The sequence below is a fragment of the Schistocerca serialis genome, chromosome 2 (genome assembly GCF_023864345.2).
Source record: "Schistocerca serialis cubense isolate TAMUIC-IGC-003099 chromosome 2, iqSchSeri2.2, whole genome shotgun sequence".
Taxonomy (NCBI): domain Eukaryota; kingdom Metazoa; phylum Arthropoda; class Insecta; order Orthoptera; family Acrididae; genus Schistocerca; species Schistocerca serialis.
Window position 1 is genome coordinate 63,953,340 of NC_064639.1, and position 26,629 is coordinate 63,979,968.

The window sequence follows — 26,629 nt, forward strand, 5'->3', positions numbered from 1 at the left end:
TATTAGTACTTATAGAATGTTGGTCAAAATATGTAAGACTGTATCCTATTAAGAAGGCTAATGCGCAAACCCTGATCAAGTGTTTGCAAGAATATTTTATAGCTACAAGTAAACCGAGGTGTTTTCTTTCTGATAATGGACCTCAGTTTACTAGCCATGAAGTTAAGGAATTTTTAGCCTGGGAAAATATACGACACATTTTAATATCCAACTATAATCCATCTTCGAACCCTTGTGAAAGAGTAATGAAAGAGATTGGTAGGTTGTGCCGCACTTACTGCCACGACATTCATACCTCATGGGCGGAAAGAATTAAAGATTTTGAGCTTATTCTAAACGAACTACTGCATTTGTCTACAGGAATGACGCCTGTAGAAGGCATTGGCAAGCCATTTATAGGAAAACCTCTAATTAAGTGTTTTACGTGGCCGGAGCAAAAAGCTATTGATCACCAAGCATAGGCACAGACACGACCTACACACCACACCCTTCATACAACCCCCGCAAACAAGTGTGACTGGTTCTTTATCATTTGCTGTTCCATTGGAGTTGTTATGATCTTTTCTTCAGGGACTTCAAAGGCGACGGCGAGAATGTCTGTTCTGCAGGAGACACCAAACAGCATACCTCCTCTGGTTTCTTGCTTAAGTACCGGCGAAGTGGGGATCTTGGGGAAGGGGGGTGGGAAGGGTTTCCTGTCTTTGGGGCTGTCTTCTTGATTTCTTCCATATTAGCAACCAATTCTTTTATTTCCTTTCTTACTTCTCTGAAAGAGTACCAATCTATCTTTCCCTCTGTCCACATTCATATACTTCTATCGCTGATGTCCTTCCCTTTTCCGTGATTTCTATAAATCTTCAACTAGGAACCTTAGTGGGCCGAAGAATCAGGACGCACGATCACACTTCCACACTCAAACCATTAAATACAAAGACACAGACAAGTAATACACAGGGAGATGTAACAACTGTCACAGATAAGGGGGGAAGTAGTGCTCAGGAAGGGCTCAAGCACATGTGCTAAGTAACGATGGTTGCACATCTCAAGTGAAATGGTATAGTAAGCTTAAGCTGAAGGAACAAGGGGGGACAAAGCGTACATCCACCTGCGTTCATAGCTATAGTAGTACAAGGTAATATGAATGGACATAAAAAGAAATAGACATTAAGCCAGAGGTATCAAGTCAAATAAGCTATTAGCTAAAGGAACAAGGGGGGACGAAGTGTATATCCACCTGTGATCATAGCTATAGTAGTACAAAGTAATATGAATGGCGATAAAAAGAAACAGATATTAAGCCAGAGGTATCGAGTCAAATAAATTTCTGATGAATAATAGGATTGTGCAGACCGAATAGCCCAATGAAAAGAAATAAAGTTACAACCATGGACGAAACATATTTAGTTATTAAGGCTATATAAGTGACCTGTAAGCAATGAACAAATAAAGAATTTAAGCAGGTAGGCTGAAGGACTCAGGAGGAGGAAAGGAGAAGTGGATAGAAATTTTACCAGGAAATTTTAAATAAAACAGTGTGCAGAGGAGTATGAAAGAGGCAAGACTAGGAATCATTGTTAGAGAAGATAGGGAGGGCGCATCCAATATAGATGAAATGAGAGAAAGAGAGGCAGGTAGGCACACCCAGAGGAGGCTGACCTATACTGTGCGGGCAGGGGCACCAAAAAGGGGATTGACCTGTACCATACTTTAGTATAAATGGGAGGGGCATACCTACCCAAGGATGAGGAAGAAGAAAACCCCAGTACAACTAATTTTTTTCTGACCCGAAAAACCGGTGGTTATCATTGCAACAGCTTCTTTTTTTTAAAAAAAGTAAAGACTCTACTCAGAATAATGCCTGAACTTCGAAACTGGCTAAGGGGAGGGATTTATTTTGGCTCAATCCTGGAAGCAAGAGTAGATAAAGCTATTAGAAACAGCTAATACTTGTTGTACTATTAGTTTATCATACTACTATGTCTATGAAAGATATTACCAACAGCTTAATAAAATACCGGAGATGGGAGAGTTTTTGTACCTAATGTTTTTATGTAGTACAAAGTAACAAGATAAGTGTTAAGAAAAAAAATTATTAAAATATATGTTGTGTGCAAAATAACAAGTGCTTGAGCTAAGGTGAGGGATATGTAGTGTCCCCAGAATTTTACAAACGTCTGGAGACACTTGTGTTCCAGCTGTTTCGAACACGTGTTATTTTAAAGCAGGGTGTAAGGATGATCATGGGATACTGCACCCATTTATTGTTTGTACAAGCGAAACTGGAAGGGAGATAGTTCGTCGGTGCTGGCCAGTGTTCAGCGCAAACTGCCAAGAATAAGCAAATACACCCCGGAAGCTCTGTGGCCAGCTGCAAATAGTAATGTAGAATTGTATTGTTAAAAAACAAAGGGAGAGACTCGAAATAGTGACTGTTTATTAGATGTTGAACTGCTGTTGAGACTACGTGGACTGGACGTGGATAGTCAGCCACGATAAAAGCTTATGTATTAATTATGTTCAAAAATGTGTAATTAACTGATTCTGGGTACCCGGTAATGTGTGGGCTTATGTAATATAGTTTAGTTGTTTTTTTGTACAAAGTGGAAATAAATATGTTTTGGTGCATTGAATGATATTCCAAGAGGAGCGTATTTTTTAAATAAGAAGAAAGAGAGCGAGAGAGTGAAAATTTCCCGTTCCTAGCAGTGAAATCTTCTGAGAAGTGTCAGGTGCTAGCAGAAGACATCAGTGCTGCAAGAAAGCAGAACCAGCATTCTTCAACATGTAAGTCAACGAAAACGCTTAAGCTGTATAGAGAGAGCTTAACATTACACCGGGCCACCGAACTAAGTCTCTGTCTTACCATTTATAATCTATCTGAAACCTTCCAGTGTCTCCAGACCTCTTTCATGTATACCACCTTCTTTCATGATTGTTAAACCAAGTATTAGCTATGATTAAGTAATGCTCTGTGCAAAATTCTACCAGGCGGCTTCCTTTTCATTCCATACCCCCAATTCATATTCACCTACTACTTTTCCTTCTCTTCCTCTTCCTACTATTGAATTCCAGTCATCCACGACTATTAAATTTTCATCTCCCTTCACTATCTGAATAATTTCTTTAATCTCATCATACATTTCCTCTATCTCTTTGTCATCTGCAGAGCTAGTTGGCATATGAACTTGTACTACTGTAGTAGGTGTGGGATTGGGTCGTTTCGGGAAGGAGGCCAGACAGCGAGGTCATCGGTCTCATCTGATTAGGGATGGATGTTGGCCGTGCCCTTTGAAAGAAACCATCCCGGCATTTGCCTGGAGCGATTTAGGGAAATCACGGAAAACCTAAATCAGGACGGCCGGACGCGGGATTGAACCGTCGTCCTCCCGAATGCGAGTCCAGTGTCTAACCACTGCGCCACCTCGCTCGGTGGTAGGTGTGGGCTTCGTGTCTATCTTTGCTACAATAATCCATTCACTACACTGTTTGTAGTAGCTTACCTGCATTCTTTTTTTTTTATTCATTATTAAACCTACTCCTGCATTACCCCTATTTGATTTTGTATTTATAACCCTGTATTCACCTGACCAGAAGTCTTATTCCTCCTGTCACTGAACTTCGCTAATTACTACTATATCTAACTTTAACATATCCATTTCGCTTTTTGAATTTTCTAACCTAACTACCCTATTAAGGGATCTGAGATTCCAAGCTCTGACCCATGGAATGCCAGTTTTGTTTCTCCTGATAACGATGTCCTCCTGAGTAGTAGAATGGGGGACTATCTTAACCTCCAGAATATTTTACCCAAGAGGACACCACTATCATTAAACCATAGAGTAAAGCTGCTTGCCCTCTGGAAAAATTACAGCTGTAGTTTCCCCTTGCTTTCAGCTGTTCGCAATACCAGCACAGCAAGACCGTTTTGGTTAATGTTACAAGGCCAGATCAGTTAACCATCCAGACTGTTGCCCCTGCAATTACTGAAAAGGCTGCTGCCCCTCTTCAGGAACTACAGGTTTGTCTGCCCTCTCAACAGATAGCCCTCCGCCGTGGTTGCACCTACGGTACGGCTATCTGTATCGCTGAGGCACACAAGCCTCCCCACCAAAGGCAAGGTCCATGGTTCAATGGGGAGGTGTCAGCCTGTAAGATAACTAATTCTTCATCTTCCTCAAATGATTTCATAGATTGTCTTTCCACTCTGCAAATAATGGACACTTGGATGTCACTAAAATCAATTGGGTAACTTGAGCAAGAAAACAGCAAAATAGTCTGATAACCTTGAGAGCCTTATCTGTGAATGGTATTTACAACACAGTAATCAACTTTTCTAAAAATAAATTTGACAAAGGCACCATCTCAGTGCTGAGTACGGGACTGAATTTTGTTCCAGCTTCACAAACACTACCAGCTGCCAAGATTATAAACAGTGTGTAAAAAGCAGTGTGGCATTTTCCTCAGGAAGAACCACATGAGATAGGCTTAGGATTATAGCAAAGGTCAAGCATGCTCTCTGTAAAGAAAGAGCACAGAGGAAGACTTCTCGTGGCTTACTGCTTGCCTGATGTGAACGATGGTGCTGGATAGGCGGCACCAGTATGTGTCATTTCTGTGACGTCATCACGAATGATCTCATACTGTCCTTAGGGCATAAAAGTTGGAACTTCCCCAGTTCCACATAGAAAGAGCCCATGATGATGATGATGACAGATGTAGTCATCAAAAGCTTGGAATTTTATGTGAATTTTACCTAGCAAGTTTACTGATAACTTTTTTATCTGAGGACTCTGCCACAGAAGACTTTGTAGCTAACTGTGTTCCCAGTTATCAAAACTCCATAAAAAGATATTGTGTTTTGCAAGGAACAATGTCAAATGGCATCAAAGATACCTGAAAATAAAGGAACAAATTTATATCTGGATCAGTAGAGTTTTCTACAATAACTGTTCACATAAGCACAACTGTTTGAAGCAAGGAAGAACTCAGCACATTTCGGCACACAGTCCTTGAAACTTCTGCAACTACTTCCTGTTGGTGGTTTCACTTAGTAAGTGGTCTCATAACAGTTTTTTAAAAATGGGAGGAGCTCTAGTTACCGCACCTGCAGATTGTGGCATGTGTTGGAACAAACAATGCCAGTCATCTATGCTCTGAAGTCATACTCACATCATTCCAGTGACTAGCCGAGATGGTTGAGAATACCAACCTCACTCTACTGGACTCACATCCGAGAGGACAACAGCCATCCTGACTTAGGATTTCCATGATTTCCCTAAATTGCTCCAGGCAAATGCCAGGATGGTTCCTTTGAAAGGGCACGGCCGACTTCCTTCCGCATCCTTCCCTAAACCGATGAGACCGATGTCCTCGGAGTTTGGTCTCTTCCCCCAAAACAACCCAACCAACCTCACTTGTGGGGTTTCAATGAGGCTCACGAACTGCTGCATTGGCCCAGAATGGATTTTTTTCCTGATTCTTAGCTACACTATGTGTGGGGTGTACACAAGAGTTTTCTAGATTAGCTGACTCTCCATCCAGTCCAGTAACGATAGCTGCGGGAAACTCGTAAGTATCAGTACAAGATCCCAGTTGCTGAAGCAAATGCAACAGAGTTTGAAGCTCTCCTAAAAACAGTGGAGCTCACATAAATATGGCACAGGTACAGAAAGCTGGTTAAAACCTGAATTGGACAGCAGTGAGAGTTTGGAGGAAAATGTAAGTGCGTACTTAAAGGATAAGCTAATGGAAAATGGAGGTGATGTATTTGTAAAACAAGGAACAAATCAACCAAGATAAAAATTATATATGCATGTGAGGTTATTTGGGCAATACTCAGTACCAATGGTGGGCATAAAATTATAATTGGGTCCTTCTTCTGTCAAACAGACTCACCTTCTGCTAACTGAAAACTTTGTAGAAAACCTTAGTTTGCTTGTATGTAAGTTCACTGAGTGTACTGTAATCATCTGAGGGGACTTTTAATCATCCAACAATCAATTTATGCAATTTCAGATCAGATAGTGGAGTTTGTGACAAGGCAGCATATGAAGCATTACTAAATGCTTTCTGTGAAAACTTCTTAGAATGGGCCAGTTTGAAACGCAACCCATGATGGAAATATGTAGGATGTAACAGGTTCAGTTCACTAGATAAAGAGGCAATAGTGTCATGTCTCAATGGGGAACTTGAAACTTTTAGCTCAGGGCAGGAACATGCAGACGAACTATTTCTCATGTTTAAAAGAGTAGTTGACAATGCACTGAACAGATAAGTACCCAGTATAATAGTTAACGATGGGTGGGACCCTCCATGGTATACAGTCACTGTCAGGAGTCTTCTACGGAAATGGAAACTATTGCTGAGTAGGTATAAAACTAGATAGATAATAGAAAACTTAAGGCTACAATAAAACAAAGCATAAGGCTGCAACAGAGAGATGCTGCAAGAAATTTGTTTGGCTGTCAAGAGAACAATATGGAAAGCCTTCAATCACAAATACAGCAGAATATTGTCAAAAGACCTTCCACAAAACCCAAAGAAATTTCAGTTGAAAAACTTTCCCTCGATCCGTAATTAATGACCTTGGGGCACTGTGTTTTAATACAATGTCTTCCACGATGAATTTGGCTACCTCAGATGCTTCGGCTGTTTTCATGGCTTTTGTAATGGCGAAGCATGTCAGATAATCAGTGCAAACAATAATCCATCTATTGCCACTATTAGACGTTGGAAATCGTCCAAGGAGGTCTATCCCAACACGCTGGAAAGGTGTTTTGGCTGGTGCAATTGGTATTAGTTGGCCAGGTGGTTTCTGAGGAACTGCCTTTCTCCTCTGGCACTCTCTAGAGTGCGACACATAGTGACGGACACTCCTAAATAAACCTGGCCAGAAAAATCTTTTGCGGGTTCTATTGTAGGTCTTAATAAATTCTAAAGGTCTGGCCTCAGGTATGTCATGGAATTTCTGTAGAACATCTAAACGCATGTGTTTAGGAATCACTGGTAGTCACCTCTTTCCAAAAGGATCAAAGATTTTCAATCCATTAACTACCTTGAATTGTCCTTTCACATCCTCTGACCAATTTAAGGCATCCTCCTTCTACTCAGCAGAAAGAGCCTAGAGTGCAACGAGACAGTCACTATCTTCATCAAAGTCTTGACGGTCTTGCACAGGGTTTCTTGAGAGACAGTTGGCATCTTCGTGTTTTCTTCCACTATTGTACACTATGGTAATGTCATACTCTTGAAGACGTAGTGCCCACCTGGCGAGTCGTCCTGTTGGATCCTTAAGATCTGTCAGCCAACAAAGTGAATGATGGTCTGTAAAAACTGTGAATGGTCTTCCATAGAGATACTGTCAAAATCTGCACATGGCCCAGATCACAGCAAGACATTCTCTTTCTGTAGTTGAGTAGTATCTCTTGGCTTTTGTAAGTGTCCTAGAAACACAGGCTATAACCTTCTCTTTTCCATGCAAAATTTGCACCAGAACAGCACCAATCCCATACCCACTGGCATCTGTGTGTACTTCTGTAGGTGCTCTCTCATCATACAGACCAAGTACAGAGTCAGTCGTCAGAGCGTTTCACAGCACATCAAAAGAATCTTGTTGAGCACCACCCCAGAAAAATTTAGCATCAGCTTTTAACAACACTTGGTGTGGCCTGGCTTTGACACACAGGTCTTTGATAAAACGACGGTAATAAGAACATAATCTGAGGAAACTTCTCAAATCTCTAATACTTTTACGAACAGGAAATTCCATTATAGATCTCATCATTTCTGAGTCTGGCCACACACCTTCATTTGACACAAGGTGCCCAAGTATTTTGATTTCTTTTGCTCCAAAGAGACAGTCTGCCTTGTTGGAGACACTTAAGAACGGCCCTCAGTCTTTTTATATGTTCATCAAATATGTCTGAGAACACTATAATGTCATCTACATAACAAACACACATGGTCCACTTCAGGTGACATAGAAGAGTATTCATCATCTGTTCAAAAGTTGCTGGTGCATTACACAAACCAAACAGCATTACCTTAAACTCATACAGGCCCTCAGGGGTGATGAATGCAGTTTTCTCACAATCAGCCTCATCTACTTCGATTTGCCAGTATCCCGAGTACATGTCCATGACTGAGAAAAACTTATCCCCCTTCAGACAATATGGTCTATCGTCAATTCGTGGAAGAGGGTAATCATCCTTTTTAGTTAACTTATTAAGCTTCCTGTAGTCGACACAAAAGTGCCAACTACTATCCTTCCTCCTGACAAGGACCACTGGTGACGATCCTGGGCTCTGCGAAGGCTGAATGATGTCATTCTGCATCATTTTCTCTACCGCATCGCAAATTATTTGACGTTCCATTGCTGACACACGGTATGTTCTCTGGCTTATTGGTTGATGGTTTCCAGTGCTTCACCATCAATTTGTCTAATTTGCTCTTCACGTGTGGATTGAAGCATTCAGAGAACTCTTGAAGAATGGCAAGTTGCATCCTCTGTTGTTCCTTAGTGAGATCTGGTGATAGTCGAGCTAGAAGATCTTGTCTCACAGTCGTAGCACTAATTTCACCCACAGACTCGGCATGGGAGATTTCTATGACACTCAGATGTTCTTCAATTAACAGCTCAGCATTTGCTATGCACATGCGTCTTGGAAGAATCTGCGGTTCTCAGCGACAGTTAACTATCCAGAATTCACCGAATCCATTCTTAAACGAGACGACAGAGGCTGGGATGACCAAGTTATTCTTCAGTGGTATGCTTCTCTTACATTCCACTACAAGATCCATGGTTTGATGCATGGCATGACACGTGACAGTTACCTTTCCAGCACTGAGTGCAGGAATGATCACTTCATCCAGCACACATAGTCTCCACACACTTGGATGCGCATCTTCCTGTCCACAGTATCTCATCTTGTCTAGCATAATCTTCGAGCGACCACAATCTATAATTGCCCGAGAAGCTTTCAAAAAGTCACATCCGAGAATGATTTCATGACTCCACTCTTGTAAGATGATGAATTCTAAGGGCTGTGTATGGCCACTTATACCCACATGAATGGTACATCTTCCTGTAGGTTTTACATATTTCCCATAAGCCACCTTCAGCAGAGATATTTTGTTGTCGATGAATACGGTTTTCTGCAACTGGCGACAGTAATTCTCCGAAATGACTGAATATGATGCTCCAGAGTCCACAAGAGCTGGTCGGCCATCCATGAGGTATTGACGTAGTTCCCTGTCATTTTTGTAGTGATTGACGGCAGAGGATTTTTCTCTTCGGTGGCCTCTCCTCCGTGGAAGGTCACACCCTTTAGTTTTCCAGGTTGTGGCGGGTGGGTGATCGGCTGAAGGTTTAAACGGCAATGGAGACCTTGATCGGCATGTTGGGGAGCGTCCTCTCCAGCGGCTAGCTTGTGGCGGTGGTGACCTACGTCGTCCTGCACCCACATCTTCTTGTTCATCTTCGTCGTCCCGGAATTGGCATCGGCTAAGATCGGTCTGCTGTGTTCTGGAATGGGCATCATCAAATATCTGCCACCTTTCTTGACTAAAGCACATCACATGTCCTGGCCATCCACAGTGGAAACATAATTGTTGGTTATCCTGGGTCCTCCAGACATCAGTCTTCCTTGGTGCCCAAACAGGTTCCTCATGCAGCATTGTAGGAATGTAACTCAGCCTGGATCTCGACTTTTTCACCATTTTAAAGGGAAATGAAGGACGTGAGATTGGGTTCAATATCTGTTCCACTTCCTCCCTTATGACCTCTTGAAGCATCTCGGTGTTTTGCTCTCCGTGTAATCCGAGTGCCTTCCGAACTTCCTCTCTCACTATCTCACAAAGAACACTTGTGAAATCAGTTGCTTCCTCCACCACAGACATCAATAAGACATTTGGAAGCTGTTCAAACATCTTGCGTGTAATTGTTTTTTTATGCATTGTCTCGATATACTGGCACCATTTTATGCAGTCGTCTGCAGTCGAAACCTCCTTCAGGAGTAGGGCTTGATACACGTCCTCAGCAACACCCTTCATGAGATGTGCAACTGTATCCTCCTCCTCCATTCTAGGATTCACTATTTTACACAGCTCCAAGTTGTCTTGAATGTAGGATGCTGTTGAGTCCCATAGTGCTCAGAGCCATTTTGTAGGATGCTGTAGTATCTCCTGGACGCTGTGCCCTGCACTTTAATTTATCTTCAGTCTTGCACTTCTGTCGTTTTGTGTCGCCAAAAAACTTGCGCAGATCCGCCTGCAGTATTTCCCAACTTGTTAACTTCTCCTCGTTGTTCTCATACCATTGCTTGGTAGAAAAATATGTTATCCAAATACACGGTGTCATCCCATGTCTGTGTCTGTATATGTGCGGATGGATATGTGTGTGTGTGTGTGTGTGTGTGTGTGTGTGTGTGTGCTCGCTCGCTCGCGAGTGTATACCTGTCCTTTTTTCCCCCTAAGGTAAGTCTTTCCGCTCCCGGGATTGGAATGACTCCTCACCCTTTCCCTTAAAACCCACATCCTCTCGTTTTTCCCTCTCCTTCCCTCTTTCCTGATGAAGCAACCGTGGGTTGCAAAAGCTTGAATTTTGTGTGTGTGTTTGTGTTTGTTTGTGTCTCTATCAACATACCAACGCTTTCGTTTGGTAAGTTACATCATCTTTGTTTTTAGATATATTTTTCCCATGTGGAATGTTTCCCTCTATTATGTACATATTGACACACAAGAAACTTAAGTTTGTCTTTACAACTGAATATCCAGTCCTTCAATCCAGCGCACTGCATCTGGGGTTTCTAGCAGGAAGTCCTCTTTGGCACCGTGATAGGCTCGAATCCTGCATTCACTGACAATGTGGTGAACAGTCCGGTATGGAGCCCCGCAGTCACAGGCTGGATCAGGCAGCTTCTTCCACTTAAAGAGAGCATCCTTGCATTGGCCATGGCCGGTATGGATTCTGTTGAGAGTATTCTAGGTCTTGCGTGGTAGGTCAAATCCACTTTGAAGTTTAGCATCTGAGAAGATGTTATGCAGGTGCACATCTGTCATTGCTTCCCACCGACCTTTCCATTCTTCAAGAGGTTTGAAATCCTTAGCAACCATGTCAGCAGCATCGCACAGAGTTGGATGGCATGATTTCAGTCTCTTACGATTTAAAAGTGGCAGGTCGCTATGCACGGGTAGGTTAGAATTCCTGGAGATCTTGTGGAATTCTCTCATAAGGGCAGTACATCTGCGTAGATCAGGAGGCATTATACCGGTTAACAGTGGAAGCCAATAAACTGGAGTAGATCTGATTGCGCCTGATATTATGCACATTGTCGTATTCAGCTGGGTATCAACAAGCCTTGTATGATGACTGTTCGTCCAAACAGGCGCACAATACTCAGCACTTGAGTACACCAAGCCCAGAGATGAAGATTGCCGGGTGGTTGCTGAAGATCCCCAGGTAGTTCTGCATAGCTTATGGAGGATGTTGTTTTGAGTTCTCAATTTTTGAGCTGAGTTAAGAGGGTGGTGTTTGTAGCATAGTGTACAATCCAGGATGACACCAAGATATTTTGGGTTCCAATTATGACGAAGAATTCTGCCTCTGCAACTTACTTCCAGTTTTACATTCGCCAACCGGTTATTTAGATGGAAGCAACACACTTCTGTTTTACTCACACTGGGTTGGAGTCTCCAGATTTTGAAGTAATTATCTAATGCAGACAGGTCATTAGCTAGAATCTCTTCTGTTGTCTTCATTTCCTGGTGTTTTACGGCTAGAGCCAGGTCATCGGCATAGCAGTATTTTCTGGACGAAGTGTCAGGTAGACCAGATAGATATAGGTTGAACAGTGAGGGTGAGAGAACTTATCCTGAGGCAATCCATTGTTCAGCTTCCTCTCTTTACTTATGTTGCTTCCAGTGATTACCTGGAACTTCTGATCACTTAGCTTGCTGTTAATCATTCGAGCCATTGTTCTGCAGGGTATGATGCGGAGAAATTTGCAGATAAGGCCTTCCCTCCACACAGTGTCGAATGCTGCAGTTAGATCAACAAATGCCAAAGATGTTTTCTGCTTCATTTGGTATCCTGATTCTATGAAGGATTTGAGACACAATACTTGATCGCAGCAGCTACGCCCTGGTCTTAAGCCTGCCTGATCAACTGGAACGTTCTCTAGGATAGCGCTACTTATTCTGTTATATACTAACCTTTCAAAAAGCTTGTAGCAGCAGCTAAGTAGGGCAATGGGGCGATAGCTTTCTACCTTGTTGCTGGATTTGCCAGGTTTCAGAACAGATATTATATTCCCCTTTTTAAACTCCAATGGAAGTTGACCAGTTAGCAGGATGTCAGTGAAGAATTCTGCCAGCCATTTCTTAGCTTTTCCTCCAATATGGATCAGGAATTCTGGATGGATACCATCAAATTCAGCGCCTTAAGAGGTTTGAGGTCTTTCAGTCCAGAGTCAATGTCTGAAACTGTGAAGGGATGGGTATACTCAGATGAGGGAGATGCCTTCTTTTCCAGGTCACAGAGCTGTCGTCTAATATGTCTTGTATGTTTCTTGTCAGGAAGTACTCTTGAGGTAGTAATGATGTGGGAAGCAATTTGCTCTAGTGTTACTTCGGAATTTTTTCTGCATGCTGGTGCACTTCCTCCCAGTTTTCTCAGAAGACTCCATGCTTTCCTCTTCGAGTGGGTAAAGTCCATATTTTCGACTATTTCTGCCCATTTCTGCCTCCGAGACACGTCCAAGCTGGACAATAGTTCCGTAGCTACCTCTGGGTCCCCACTTCGCTGGAAGTGTTGATACAGTGTTCCACTTTCATCGTTCCATCCTGGAACATATCCTTTTCAGTATCCTCTTGGCACACATTTTTAGCTGTTGCTGTTATTGCACCAATGAAGCGTTGATAGTTATTATGTGATGGAGGTATCCATCGAATGGTCTTATCCAGTTCCGTTGAAAACTTCATCCAATCAGCTTTCTGGAAATTCCATCAAGCATGTGGAGTTGATCATATGACAGGAACCGTGCAGCCAATTTGTATTATTACAGGTCTGTGTTGGCTGTGAGGAAAGACATCTATCACTCTCCTTGTGGCGTTGATGGGAAAGCCAGTTTCGTTGTAGCTAATAAAGCATAAGTCAGGATTTGAATCCTTGTCCCAAGCAGCTGACCTGAAAGTGCCTTGATCTTTGGCATCAAACACTAGATGGAGATTATTCTCTTTGACCCATTCTGCAAGCGTGCTCCCATTTTCATCATTCAGAGAGTGTTTTCAAAGTTCGTGGTGACTATTGAAGTCTCCAGTGGAGTGAAGGAACATGGACATACAATTTATGTGTAATGTCAGAGAGATGCTACCTGGAAAAATTAGGGAAACTTTTCAAAGGCTACTCTCCTTACAACAGTGTTGCACCAAAGTTTTGCTGTCTATTATAATGAGAAGTAAAGTGAATATTGTTTTCCGAGGCAAAAGAAAGTCATTTACTCCAAGGGAAACTGATTGTCATCATTAGATGAGACTAGTCATCCTACAATTGGGAAAATTACTATTTAGTACATGGTGGGTGTGACAAGATGTTCTATGAAATATTACTAAATGCCTTCCCTGAGAACTACATGTAGTTGAGTTGGTGTAAGCACATCTACATTTACATATGACGTGTGATAACAAAATAATGGGATTTTATTTAAATTTTGAGGGCTTCATAGAAATGATTTTCAATTTTTTTTATCTTGCTGGTACACATGTTCCTCAAGTATCTTTGCATTTTCAGCCATTTTGAGTATGTAGTTTACTGTTGACAGTAAAAAAAAAAAAAAAAATAAAGAAGGTTATATATGTTTTTGAGAGCTCAAGAATGTTTACTTTAACTGATGACGATGATTGTGCTAGATGCCCTACTACATCAATTACTGGCAACAGTGTGGAATAAGTAAAGAAAATGGTTCTGGAAAATCGCCAAATCACCATCAGAAAAGTTACTGATGATGTCAGCATATTCCTTGGCTTCTATCCTTATCAAAAATAAGACTGATAGTTCGGAAACCTACTCATGACAGAAATATATTGGTTCTAACAGCAACAAATTGACCTTATCCTTTTAAAGGATATTTGGGACTGCTATCAGTTAACATGAACTCTGGTTACCAAAGTACAATGGGCTACTATAATAAATAGAAAGATTTACATGTTCAGGAAATTAGATAAAGAAGCAATAGTGTGGTATCTCAATAACGAAATAAAAACTTTTAGCTCTAGAAAGGAGCACGTAGAAGAAATATGACTCAGGTTTAAAAGAATAATTGACTACAGACTTGACTGATATGTACCTAGCAGAACAGTTCATGATGGGAAGGGCCCTACAAAGTAAACAGTCACTGTAAAGGAACTTCTAAAAGTAGTGTAGAGTATTGCATAATATGCAATAGGAGTAGAACAAAGCACATGGCTATAGCCATAGAGATGCTGAACAAAACATATTTGACTGTCAAGAGAGCAATGTGTGAAGCTTTCAATGACAAATGTAGCAGAGTATTATCAAAAGATCTCTCAACAAACACAATGAAATTCTGGTCATATGTAAAGACTGTGTTACCAAAGTTAGTGTCCAACACTCATGCACAAGACAGAAACTGAAACAGATGGTAGCGAAGTGAAAGCAGATATGCTTAACTCCATTTTCAATGTCCTTCGACAAAGGAAAATCCAGGGATACTGCCCCAAATTTAATTCTCACACCAGTGCAAAGATGAGTGATATAGACAGTAGCAACTGTGGTGCTGAGAAACAGCTGAAATCACTAAAATTGAACAAAGCTCCAGGGCCAAATGGAACCCCTAACAGAATCGATACCAAATTTGCTGATGAGTTAGTCTCCATTTAAACCATACTCTACCATAGGTTCCTTGAACACAGAACAGTGCCCAGTAGCTGGAAGAAAGCAGATGTCACACCCACCTACAAGCAAGATTACAGAAGTGATACACAAGGGTACTGTCCAATATACTTGTGGATATGTAACAATACTAGAGAAGGAAAGTTGCTACTCACCACTGAAGTCACAGTTGCCTGAGATTGCAGACGTGTGTGCATTTGCGTGAGTGTCTGTGTGCTTGTGTGTATGTGTGTTTATCACTGACAAAAGCCTTAAGGGCATGAAGCTATAAGTGTGTGAATCATTTTGTTTTGCCTATCGTGACTCAGCATCTCCACTATATGGTGAGTAGAAACTATCTTTCTCTAATATTGTTACATTCCATCCTGGATTCTCCATTTTGAGAGGATATAAAATTGTCTGCCATTTTATTGGTCAGAATTTCAAAAAAGCAAACAACAATCTGATTAATAGGAAAATCCTGTGTTACCTTGATGTATAAATGAAAAAGTGTATGAATTGTGTGTTTTGGTAATGTTGAGTGGAAAGGTAATTTTGAGGGTTAGAACTATCTTTATTACATAAGAACGTTTATTATGAAGCACATTCTCATGTTCTTGATCTATTTATTTGCCTGAGGTATTCATTATGGGCTTATGGCCATAGGGTGCTTGGGTTTCGGGTTCCGCTGAGTATGTCAGGAGTCCACTACATGCTGCAGGCAGCTACAAGTGTAGCAGAGGCTGTGGGGTGTGGACTGGATGGTTTTATAGGTTAGAGGACTTGGGGAAACACAAAAAGGGCTTCAGTCACAAAGAGTGCAGGTCAAACATAGGAACAATGTAGATACAGGAACCATTGGTAAAATAGTTGTAAATTGCTGTGTTGGGAAAGTACCAGAGCTCCAAGTGCTAATAGAAAACACTGATGCTTGAATTGTTATAGGCACTGAAAGCTGGCTAAAGCCGGAGATAGGTTGAGCCAAAATTTTTGTGGAAAGGATACACTAAACATGGTGGTGGAGTGTTCGTCGCTGTGACAAGTAGTTTATTTTGTAATGAAATTGAAGCAGACTGTTCGTGTGAGTTATTATGGGCAGAAGTCATCCTTGGCAACCACAATATAATAATAATTGGATCCTTTTACTGATCTCCCAACTCATATGATACACCTGCTGAAAGGTTCAATGAAAATTTGAGATCAATTTCAAGCACATATCCGACTCAGACAATTATAGTTTGTGGTGACCTTAAATTAAACTTGATATGTTGGCAAAAATACATGTTTAAACCCAGGGTTATGCATAAAATATCATCCAAACTTGTGCTCAATCCATTCTCTGAAAGCTATTTCAAGCAGTTCGTTCATGAACCCATGCGAAAAGTAAATGGTTGTGAAAACACACTTGATCTCTTAGCAACAAATAATCCTGAGATAATAATGAGCATCAAAATGGATACAGGGATTAGTGAAAACAGGGCTGTCATAGTGAGACTGAATATTGTAACACCCCAACTCCTCCAAAAATAAATGAAACATATACCTAATTAAAAAAGAAGACAAAAATTCACTTGACGCCTTCCCGACACAATCTCCACTCTTCCAAATTAACAATGTAAATGTAGACCAGATATGGTGTTGATAGCAATTCAGAGATTTATACCAAATAAATTAACAAACGGCGGAGCTGATTCCCCTTGATATACAAAATGGGTCAGAACACTGCTGCAGAGAGTACAAAAAAAGCATGCCAAATTCAAATAACACAAAATCTCCAAGACTGGCGATCTTTTACAGAAGCTCAAAATTTAGTGCAGACAACAATGCAAGATGCTTATAACAGTTTCCACAACGAAACTTTATCTCGAAACTTGGCAGAAAATTTGAAGATTCTGGTTGTATGTAAAGTCTGCTAGTGGCAAGACACAGTCAATGCCTTCTCTGCACAATAGCAATGGAAATAATATTGGCTACAATGCTAATAAGCAGAGTTACTAAGCAGAGCCATTCGAAATTCCTTCACCAAAGAAGATGAAGTAAATATTCCACAACTTGAAACAAGAACAACTGCCAACATGAATAACTTAGAAGTCGATATCCTCAGAGTAGTGAAGCAACTTAAATCACATAATAAAAGCAAGTCTTCTGGTCTGGACTGTATACCAATTATGTTCCTTTCAGAGAAAGTTGATGCAATAACTCCATATTTGACAATCATTAACAAATGCTCGCTCAACGAAAGATCTGTACCCAAAAACTGGAAAATTGCATAGATCACACCAATATTCAAGAAAGGTAGTAGGAATAATTCACTAAATTACAGACCCATGCCACTAATTTTGATATGCAGTAGGATTTTAGGACATATGTTGTGTTCAAATTACCTTGAAGAGAATGGTCTATTGACACATAGTCAACACGGATTTAGAAAGCATCATTCTTGTGAAATGTGAAAATGAACACTTTACAAAATGAAAAAAAGTAATGTCCTATGGCTACAACATCAATAAGTTACAATTGCAATAAGTCAACACATACAAGTACCTGAGTGTAGCAATCTCTAGGGATATGAAATGGAACAATCACATTGGTCAGTCATAGCAGGTGGCACACTTCAGTTCATTGGTAGAATAAAATGGAAATGCAATAAGTCAAGAAAGAAGATTGCTTTATTGTGTCCCATTCTAGAATATTGCTCAAGTGTGTGGGATCTGTACCAGTTAGGACTAACTGGAAATATTGAACATGTACAGAGAAGGGCAGCACAAATGGTCACAGGTTTATTTGAGCCATGGGAGAATGTCACAGAAATACTGAAGAAACTGGAATGGAATATGCTTGAAGATAGATGCACACTATCTTGAGAAATCCTATTCAGAAAGTTTAAGAATCAGTTCTAAGTGCTGAGTAGGAATATACTACAGCCTCCTACACTCACTTCGTGTCACTCCAATAGGGACTGCCAGGACATGATTAGGCTAATTACAGTGTGCTGTTGTCAGTCTTTCCATGATCCATACATGGGTGGTAATGTGAAGGAGCCATAACAGCTGGCACTATGGCATGCACTTGACAGTGGTTTGCAGTCAAATAAGAAGTTCTCCAAATGTATAGGAAATAAAAATATGTCTACACTCGAATGAGTTGTCTTCAGTCCAAAGACTAGTTTGATGGAGCTTTCCAGGCTACTCTATCCTGTGAAAGCCTCTTTATCTCCAAATAACTTCTGCAACCTACATCCTTCTGAATCTGCTCATTGTATTCATCTCTTTGTCACACTCTACAATTTTTACCCCCCCCCCCCCCCAAACACACACACACACACACACACACACACACACACACACACTCTCTCTCTCTCTCTCTCTCTCTCTCTCTCTCTCTCTCTCTCTCTCTCTCTTCCCTCCAGTACTAAAATGGTGGTCCATTGATGTCTCACAACATGTCGTGTCAACTGACCCACACTTCCAGTCAGGTTGTGCCACAAACTTCTGTTCTCCCCAGTTGTTCCCAGTACTTTCTCGTTAGTTACGTGATCTACCCATATAATCCTCAGCATTCTTCTGTAGCACTACATTCCAAAGCTATTACTGTCTTCTCTTCTAAGCTGTTTATCATCCATGTTTCATTTCCTTACATGGCTACACTCCACACAAATACCTTAAGAAAAGACTTCCTAACACTTAAATCTATATTCAATGTTAACAAATTTCTGTTCTTCAGAAATACTTTTCTAGCAATTGTCAGTCTACATTTTATATCCTCTCTACCTCAGCCATCATCAGTTAGTTTGCTGCCCAAATAGCAAAACTCGTCTACTACTCTTAAGTGTCTTGTTTCCAAATAGCAAAACTCGTCTACTACTCTTAAGTGTCTTGTTTCCTAATATTGTTCCCCCAGCATCACCTAATTTAATTCCACTACATTCCATTACCCATTGATATTACTCACCTGGTAAGTACGAGTAGTGCTTCTGTTGGTATTTATGGCATTAGGGTCATCACTGTTCCGGTGACGCCTCTTCATGTGCTTATTGTAGTTTGCCCAATTTGTGAACTCTCGCCTGCACTCTTGACAGCTGTACGGCCTCTCCCCCGTGTGCTGGCGCCTGTGCACCTGCATGCAATTAAGATTCACAAAGTGTGTACCAAACGTGGTTTCATTTATGTAAACCCTTTAAGTGACAATATACTTTTTTCCAGCACATCAATGAAATAAATGTCAGCATGTACTCTTTTGGAATAGTAATGAATAGAACTGCTCAATCTATTATATATTTCTCAGTCCATCATAAGCTACTGGGTAGCAAATATTTATACCAATGTATCATGAGAATAAAAATTACACATGGCAGTTCCCATTATACATACATTTACCAGTGTGGATTGACAGCATTTTTACTAATCTTTGAAAAGATAAGGAGCAGAATTAAGAGCAAAATAAGAATACTGTTATTGCAGAATGTTCTGGCACTCACAATTCAGCTCTGTAATTGTTTTTATAAAACATTCACAATGAGCCCATTTTGGCATATTGCCATCATCAGGTGATCTGTAAATACATAAGTAAGCAATGGTCTTAATATAATGGCCTGTAACTACGACCGGAAAAGTTATAATACATTGTTAGGTGTTTTTACCTTACAGTAATATTGTTGCTGTCATATCGTCACTGCCGTGTCCTGTCTTTTTTAGAATTATTATTTCTCCTTAGATGCACACTGGAAATTTATATCTGATTTTAGTTGGTTTCCATGTCTGCTATTCTTTTGACTGCCTGCAAAGGTAGTACGTGCTTTTGCCTGTTGTGGCCGGTGACAGTGAAACAGACTGCCACCAGTGCCTGATAGTTTACTACATGTACACAACCCACTACTGAACACTGCACGTGAAATGGCACTTTGGTGTTGCACACTTATAATGGTAGACAGTTTGTGTGTGGTGTTGAATGCTCTGTTTAAAGCAATTAAGTTCCAAATATCGAGTGCCAAATAACAGTTTTAGTTGCACTAGAGCTAGAGTTCTGCACAGATGGACATGTCCATGGATATCCACACAGTAATTGCCTAGTGGATAAAAGCTTGTTTGGATATAGACATAAGCAGGTTATACTTACAGATATCTATAATAAATAATAATAATAATAGTATAGATGCATCCACCACAGCAAGTCCTTCTTCCTGGACTTTCACACTATTAAGTGTGCTTCCTATTTCTGTTCTAACAGCTATTGCGTCTGAGTAATTACTTTTTCTTTTGGAATAAAATGACTAAATTATGCAATTATCAAAAGATGCCACAAAGTGACACTCTTGCTGTTCTAGTGCAAGCCATTCTTTGGAATCTTTGCTCCACAGTCTGACTCCTGTCTGAGTATTACATATAACATAAATAATGTTTAGCATAAAATCATGGAATCTATAAATGTTTCTGTTAATATGGTGTGGAAAGTTCTGGCATAAACTTCACTAGTTTCACACTTGTACAGCTACAGGATGCCATCTGAATACACAATGTTTCTTTTAAGTATATTTAAATAAAGAGTATAATACAATGCTTGCTAGAATGAGCAATGTAGCATGTTGACATGCTTTAACATACATATTATAAACAATCTATGTGACTAACATTTAACAATATGCAAAATATGATGATGGAATTCATTCGACTTCCCAATGTTGCAAAAATACTCCACAGAAAGTTTCAAAAAATCAGAAACTTTCAAAAAAATCCGTTTCAGTAATTATGATATTATTACAATTTATGGAATGTTCTGGTAATATGACAATGCAGTTACAATTTGCCTATACTTTCTAATTTTATGACATGTATATACAGTGCTTGTTGATAAAATGTTAAAAAATGGATATGAAATTTCTTTTCAGCATGAGGCCTTAAACATAAATGAAGCAAAAATGTTCTGAGGCATCCTTAGATGCAGAAATAAATGAGTTTAAATTTGATATAAGTAACAAGTATGTTCTGTCAGTAATTTGCAGCAAAACTTAGAATTCGAGTGTAGCTTTCAGGAGACAAAAATTCAGACAGACACAAGTCTCTCATACTGATTGGGTTAAAATGTTTCACAAAACTTTAATGTCCACAGATGCAAATGTGAGTGTGATGCCACTAATATTTCTCTTATTCTTGCAGATGTTTAGTGGTAGCATTACTATCCTTTTAACTTTGAAGGTAAATAGCATTTCATTACATTTCGTTCCTCACTGTCAAGGCACAATATTTTGCAATTATAAATGTATTAACATCAAACTTCTTGATTTGGAGATAACATGGTATTTTCACAGTAATATATTTGTGGGGACACAAGCTCTATGGACCTCTGTCCCCAAGAATATAGCTGTGAAAACAGTATCTCTGGACCTTGGACAGTGTGTTCTGAGATGCCAAGTGTTTAAGTTGAATCTGTCTGTACAAGGTGTATAAATAAATATTGTGTGTGTGAATCAGTAATGTTGACAGTCATTACACATCATGAACATCATGTTTATTACCCAAATCCAACATTGGTGACCCCAAGTTTTTTGACGACTGTGCCACGACATTTTCATGTGACACATTGCTCCACCTCCACCCAACATGAGAATCCAACACTTTGCTGATGTGTATCCTATATACACTGACAGTTAGCCAGCTGTAGTCAATAACAGCAAGTGTTGTGGGTGTTTATCTAACGACTTTCAGCGTTACAAGATGGAAATTGCAATACTTCTGTGTTTAATACCCGCACAACAATGCAACCATTGTCACATCATCGCACACATAAGGACTACAATATTGAACTTCCATTAACTACAGTGCCTTTAACGAACACTGAAAATAGTGCTACGAGTGCTTATGTGGACACTAACCTCGTCAGACTATATAACGAAGGGACAATGACAATCGGTGGTAGTGAAGAATGGCGCTACCCTTCCACTCCGAGCATTTTTGAGTGCAGTGTTCCAGTTGATATACGTAGGTTGGAACTTAAATAGTGGCAACACTGCTGTGGAGACACTATGCAAGGGTATCTAATATTGTCGCTGATAGCACACATTGTTGACATATCTACCTAACCTCTGAGCAAATGGACTCGCCCATCCCATGTCACCAGCATGCGCACAAACGAGGGAAACACAGTCACTTGTGAGCGCGTGGTCTGACACTATGTTTTCAAAATGGACACAATGGTGTTGGAGCAAAATTGAATGTGCCAGAGGTCGTACTGCATGACAGCGTCATCAAGATCTTAAGAGGTGTGTGGGGAATCAGCACTGCCATGCAGAACCTTGGCACGTTGGGTAAAAGCCTTCAACGAAGGTCGGCAAACTGTGGCAGACATGCATCGGGCAGGTCGTCCTAGTATCTCTGAAGAAGAAGTGCACACTGTTGCCACATTACCTGAAGGAACCCCTGGGCATGCGAAAAATTGCATCATGATGGGTTCCGCAGGAACTGACGGAAATGCAGAAATGGATTGTTACAATGCTACTTGGAGCACTATGAGCACCAAGGAGGGGCTTTCTTATGCCATATCGTAACACTGGATGAGACGTGCCACATTGTATGAGCCAAAACTGAATTGCCAATCCGACAAATGGCGTAATTGTGGGTTGCCGCAAAAGTCAAAAGGGTGTCAGAGCCCCAGTATGGTGAAAGTTATGGTGATTCTCGTGTACAACTGTGACAGTGTTATGCTAACGCATTACGTTCCTCCATGGCAGACCATCGATGCACAGTATTACTGTTCGTTGTTGGAGCATCATCTGCGACCAGCTTTGCAAAAGAAGTGGCGACACTTTCTGTGCAACCCACCCATCATTTTGCATGACAATGCGTGGGTGAATACAGCGCAAGCTGTAGCTGCTCTGTTCGGTCGATGGGACTGGTAAGTACTGTAACCATCCACCATACTCCCCGGACTTAAGTCCTTCTGACTTTGACCGATGACCGTAGCAGTCTGGTCCCTTTAACCCCAACCAACCTTCTGACTTGGATTTGATTTCAAAGATGAATGAACCACTTCGTGTCATTCGCTTCAGAACTGTTCCAGAGATTCAACAGGCAGTAGACCGCTCCATCCTCACCATCAACAGAACAGGCTCTGCTAACAGTATACTACGCCTTCCACATTGCTGGCAATGGTTTCTACACAACGCTGGTGACTACTTTGAAGGACAGTAACAGGTGCAAATGTATCGGTTGTGAATAAATAGTTGCTACGATTTAAGTTCCAACCATCTTACATTCAAGTGGTACTAATGCTACTCACACGTCTCCCTATGAACCGAGTGAGTATCATTATTGAGATGTCAGGCATTGACATGTTACCAACCACAGTGGCGTAACAAATGCCGAACTATCAGTGACGACAAACAAGTAGATCAGTGTATTTGGTGGTCTCAGGGAGAGATAATGCCAGTTCATAGTGATTTTGAACTACTGCACGGTGAACCCCCCCCCCCCCCCCTTCCCCGTAACTGGACCCTCAGCTAACTTCAGGCCACGACCGCTGCAGCGCAGCAACAATCACGGTGCACAGACTCTGTTCCTGCAGGAAATCAACAAGAAAGGGAGACAGCTGATGGCTGGTCAGCCACAACACAGCACAGCCAAAATAAAACGACAAGCGACTATATTGGTTTCACGCGCAGTTCAGCGCCAATGCACACCACTGCCGACAGCCGTGTGACTACCCAAACTACACCGGTGGACAGGCGTGCACCAGCCTGCCTCCCCACAGCAAGTTGCCTTTCTACTGGCAATACCGAAGCACATAACACGCCACACACACGAGCAGATGGCATGCAACTGTTTGTTTACGACCGCCGGCTACATCAGTATCTGCCGGTCCATATGGGCGCGGACATCAGCACACTACCCCCACATCCCAAAACACAAGATTACGAGCCCTCAACTGTACAACTCCGAACGGCAAATGACGCAATAACACTGGTAATGGGGACAACCTCCGCGACACTCTAGTTACACGACCACACACTGTGCCCACGGACTTTCTTTGGGGCTGAAACAGTGGAACTGTTGCTCGGAGTGGACTTCCTCTGTCATTAACGTCTCATCCCAGACCTCAGAAGGGCTCTGTTATTACAAGGTGATGGACAACACTCTACAGGGGGCGTCTGCAGTGACAGTCTGCCTTCCTTCATAGACCCTTCCCCTCCACTGCTAGACTTGGAGAACGCAGCGGATCTTGCATTACAATGTGCAACACTGTACAATGAACTAGACAAAAGAAATACGGCCTACACGAACATCTACAAAGAGAACAACAAAACACGTACAGAAAACTAGCAGCTATGCAGCTGCCATCACGAACTGGACAGCCAACTGCAATGAATCTGGCAGCGACTACAGATGGCCTGATGCACCCAACAGCCGCAGGATAGCTGCACAACCACTAGCACGGATACACAGGTTGTTACGGTGTCTATTATACTTGGTGATGCAGCTCTCACAAGCAGGATGAACAGTGACAATGTTTCTGCTCTCACGAGCTAATCACTCACCGACAAGGATACCACCTCTGTGGACAGGTTAGACAACAGGATTCTGTCTCCTGGACCATCCCTACCAATCAAAACAGTTGGCATAGTTATGGACGGCACCGTCCACAGAATTAATACCACCTCCCGTATGCCACCACCACCACCACCGCCTAACCCCCAGACCTTCCAACAGTGCACGGGCATCAGCTATCACTATGCGGCCAAAGAAAGATGGTTCATGGTGCCTCTGTGGCGACTACTGGTACCTCAACGCCAGAACAATTATAGATAGCTACCTTGTCTTGAATATCCGAGATTTCACACACGAGTTGGCAGGGGCAACCATCTTTAGTGTAATGGACAGTAAAAGAACGTACTCCCACATATCTATGGAGGAGATTCACAAAACAGCCATTATCTCTCCATTCAGTTCACATAAATTCTTATTCAAGCTGTTTGGGTTGAAAAACGCTGCACAAACATGGCAAAGATTCCTTGATGTTTTTCAATGTGCCACGCGGTTACTGCTATTTCTAAGATTTAATTATATTCTCAAAATCCACAGAGGAACGTGTACGACACCTGCATGGAGTACACGACAAGCTGTCACAACACGGGGTGGAAATTAATACTGACAAATACCACCTGTGACAGCCTTGCATCATGTTCATTAGCCTTCCAGTCAACCCAACAGGCATACGGCCCACACAGGGCAAAATTGAGTAGATTACTAACTGTTCCCCTCTCACAAATTACCAAGAACTACGTAAATTGTCTACTGACAACACCTACTCCAGGCAGCTGAAACTCTTACTTCCCATCACAGAAGCTCTACGGAGGAGAAATACATCGGTGAAGAGGAAGCTAACACGGACAGCTGAGATGCAAACTGCATTCGACAACACTACAGCTCAACTAGCCCACACCATCACACTTGCACGGCCTTAACGGGATGCTCATCTTATCATTACATCAGATGCAAGCGACCGAGCGATAGGTGCTGTATTACAGCAGAAAGTGCCAGGGATGACACAACCTCTCCGTTTTCTCTTAAGGAAACTGACATACTGTCAAAGGAGGTGGTCAACCTTTGACCACAAACTACTGGCCACGTACAAAGTGGTGTGCGACTCCTGCGATGATATCGAAGGGAGACCACTTACTATACCATCAAGCATTAACCCGTCTGCCACTGCCACACCACCAGGTTTAGGCACTTGGACCACATCTCACAGTTCACAACAGACGTTCACCACGTGCTCGGAGTGGACAATATGGTTGTGGACTACCTGTCCCACCTAGTGGCCATGACCAATTAACTGGATTTTGATAATCTTGTGGACGCACAGATTACAACTACGACAATGCCCAGTGCCTGAAACCAACTAGTTTGATGTGACGTGTCAACTGGGAGGCAATGAACTTTTGTCCCTGGCAACTATTGCTGAACAACATAACTTGCTCCATAACTTAGCTCACCCTGGAGTGAATCCCACAATGAAATTACTTTCGGAGCGTTACATATGGTCGAATACGAAGAGGGATTGTGCCACTTGGACACAAGTGTGCATTCCTTGCCAGAGTGCGAAGACAGGATGACACAACCACGGGTGTTAGGGAACTTCCCTGTCCCGAAGGGCCATTTTTGGCACGCTCATACAGATTTAGTAGAGCCACTACCTGAATCAAACAGATTTAGTTATATCCTATTGGTCATCAACCGAATGACTCAGGGGGTGGAGGCTGCTCCGCTGAGGGACATATCAGCAGAGACAGTAGTGAGATCATTTATCAGCCAACGGATAGCGGGATTTGGCGGCCCTGACCGCTAACAACCGATCAGGGCAGACAATTCGAATCGACAATGTTTACAGAACTGTACTGCCTCTGTGGCTGCCACCGATTTCGTACCACAGCCTACCTACCATCCACAGTCAAATGGCCTAGTGGAGTGGTGGCACCATACGCTGTAAACAGCACTGGTGTGCCACAATAACGAATGGTCAGAGATGCTATCCTGGGTGCTGCTGGGTATCAGAACGGCCCACAAAGATGACCTCGATGCCTTGATAGTGTTGATCGTCTACAGTGAACCTGGTGGAATTTGTCACACAGACAATGGACGAAGGCAATGAGGACCTCCCAGACCTTGTATGACGGGTCAGAGAATGGACACGCAGCATCAGAGTCCCACTGCCTTCAAATCACACAACAACCACTGTACTCGTGGAAAAAAA

At 41.7% G+C, this 26,629-nt stretch overlaps 1 protein-coding gene across 1 annotated transcript in view; it reads right to left on the reverse strand.

The window, feature by feature from the left end:
* LOC126456766 (zinc finger protein 879-like) overlaps window positions 1–26,629 on the reverse strand; it is a 375,729-nt gene that overhangs the window by 20,933 nt on the left and 328,167 nt on the right. Inside the window, exon 8 of the mRNA XM_050092524.1 lies at window positions 18,839–19,003. Within this exon, the coding sequence (XP_049948481.1) occupies window positions 18,839–19,003 (165 nt within the window). The remainder of the gene's footprint in view (window positions 1–18,838; window positions 19,004–26,629) is intronic.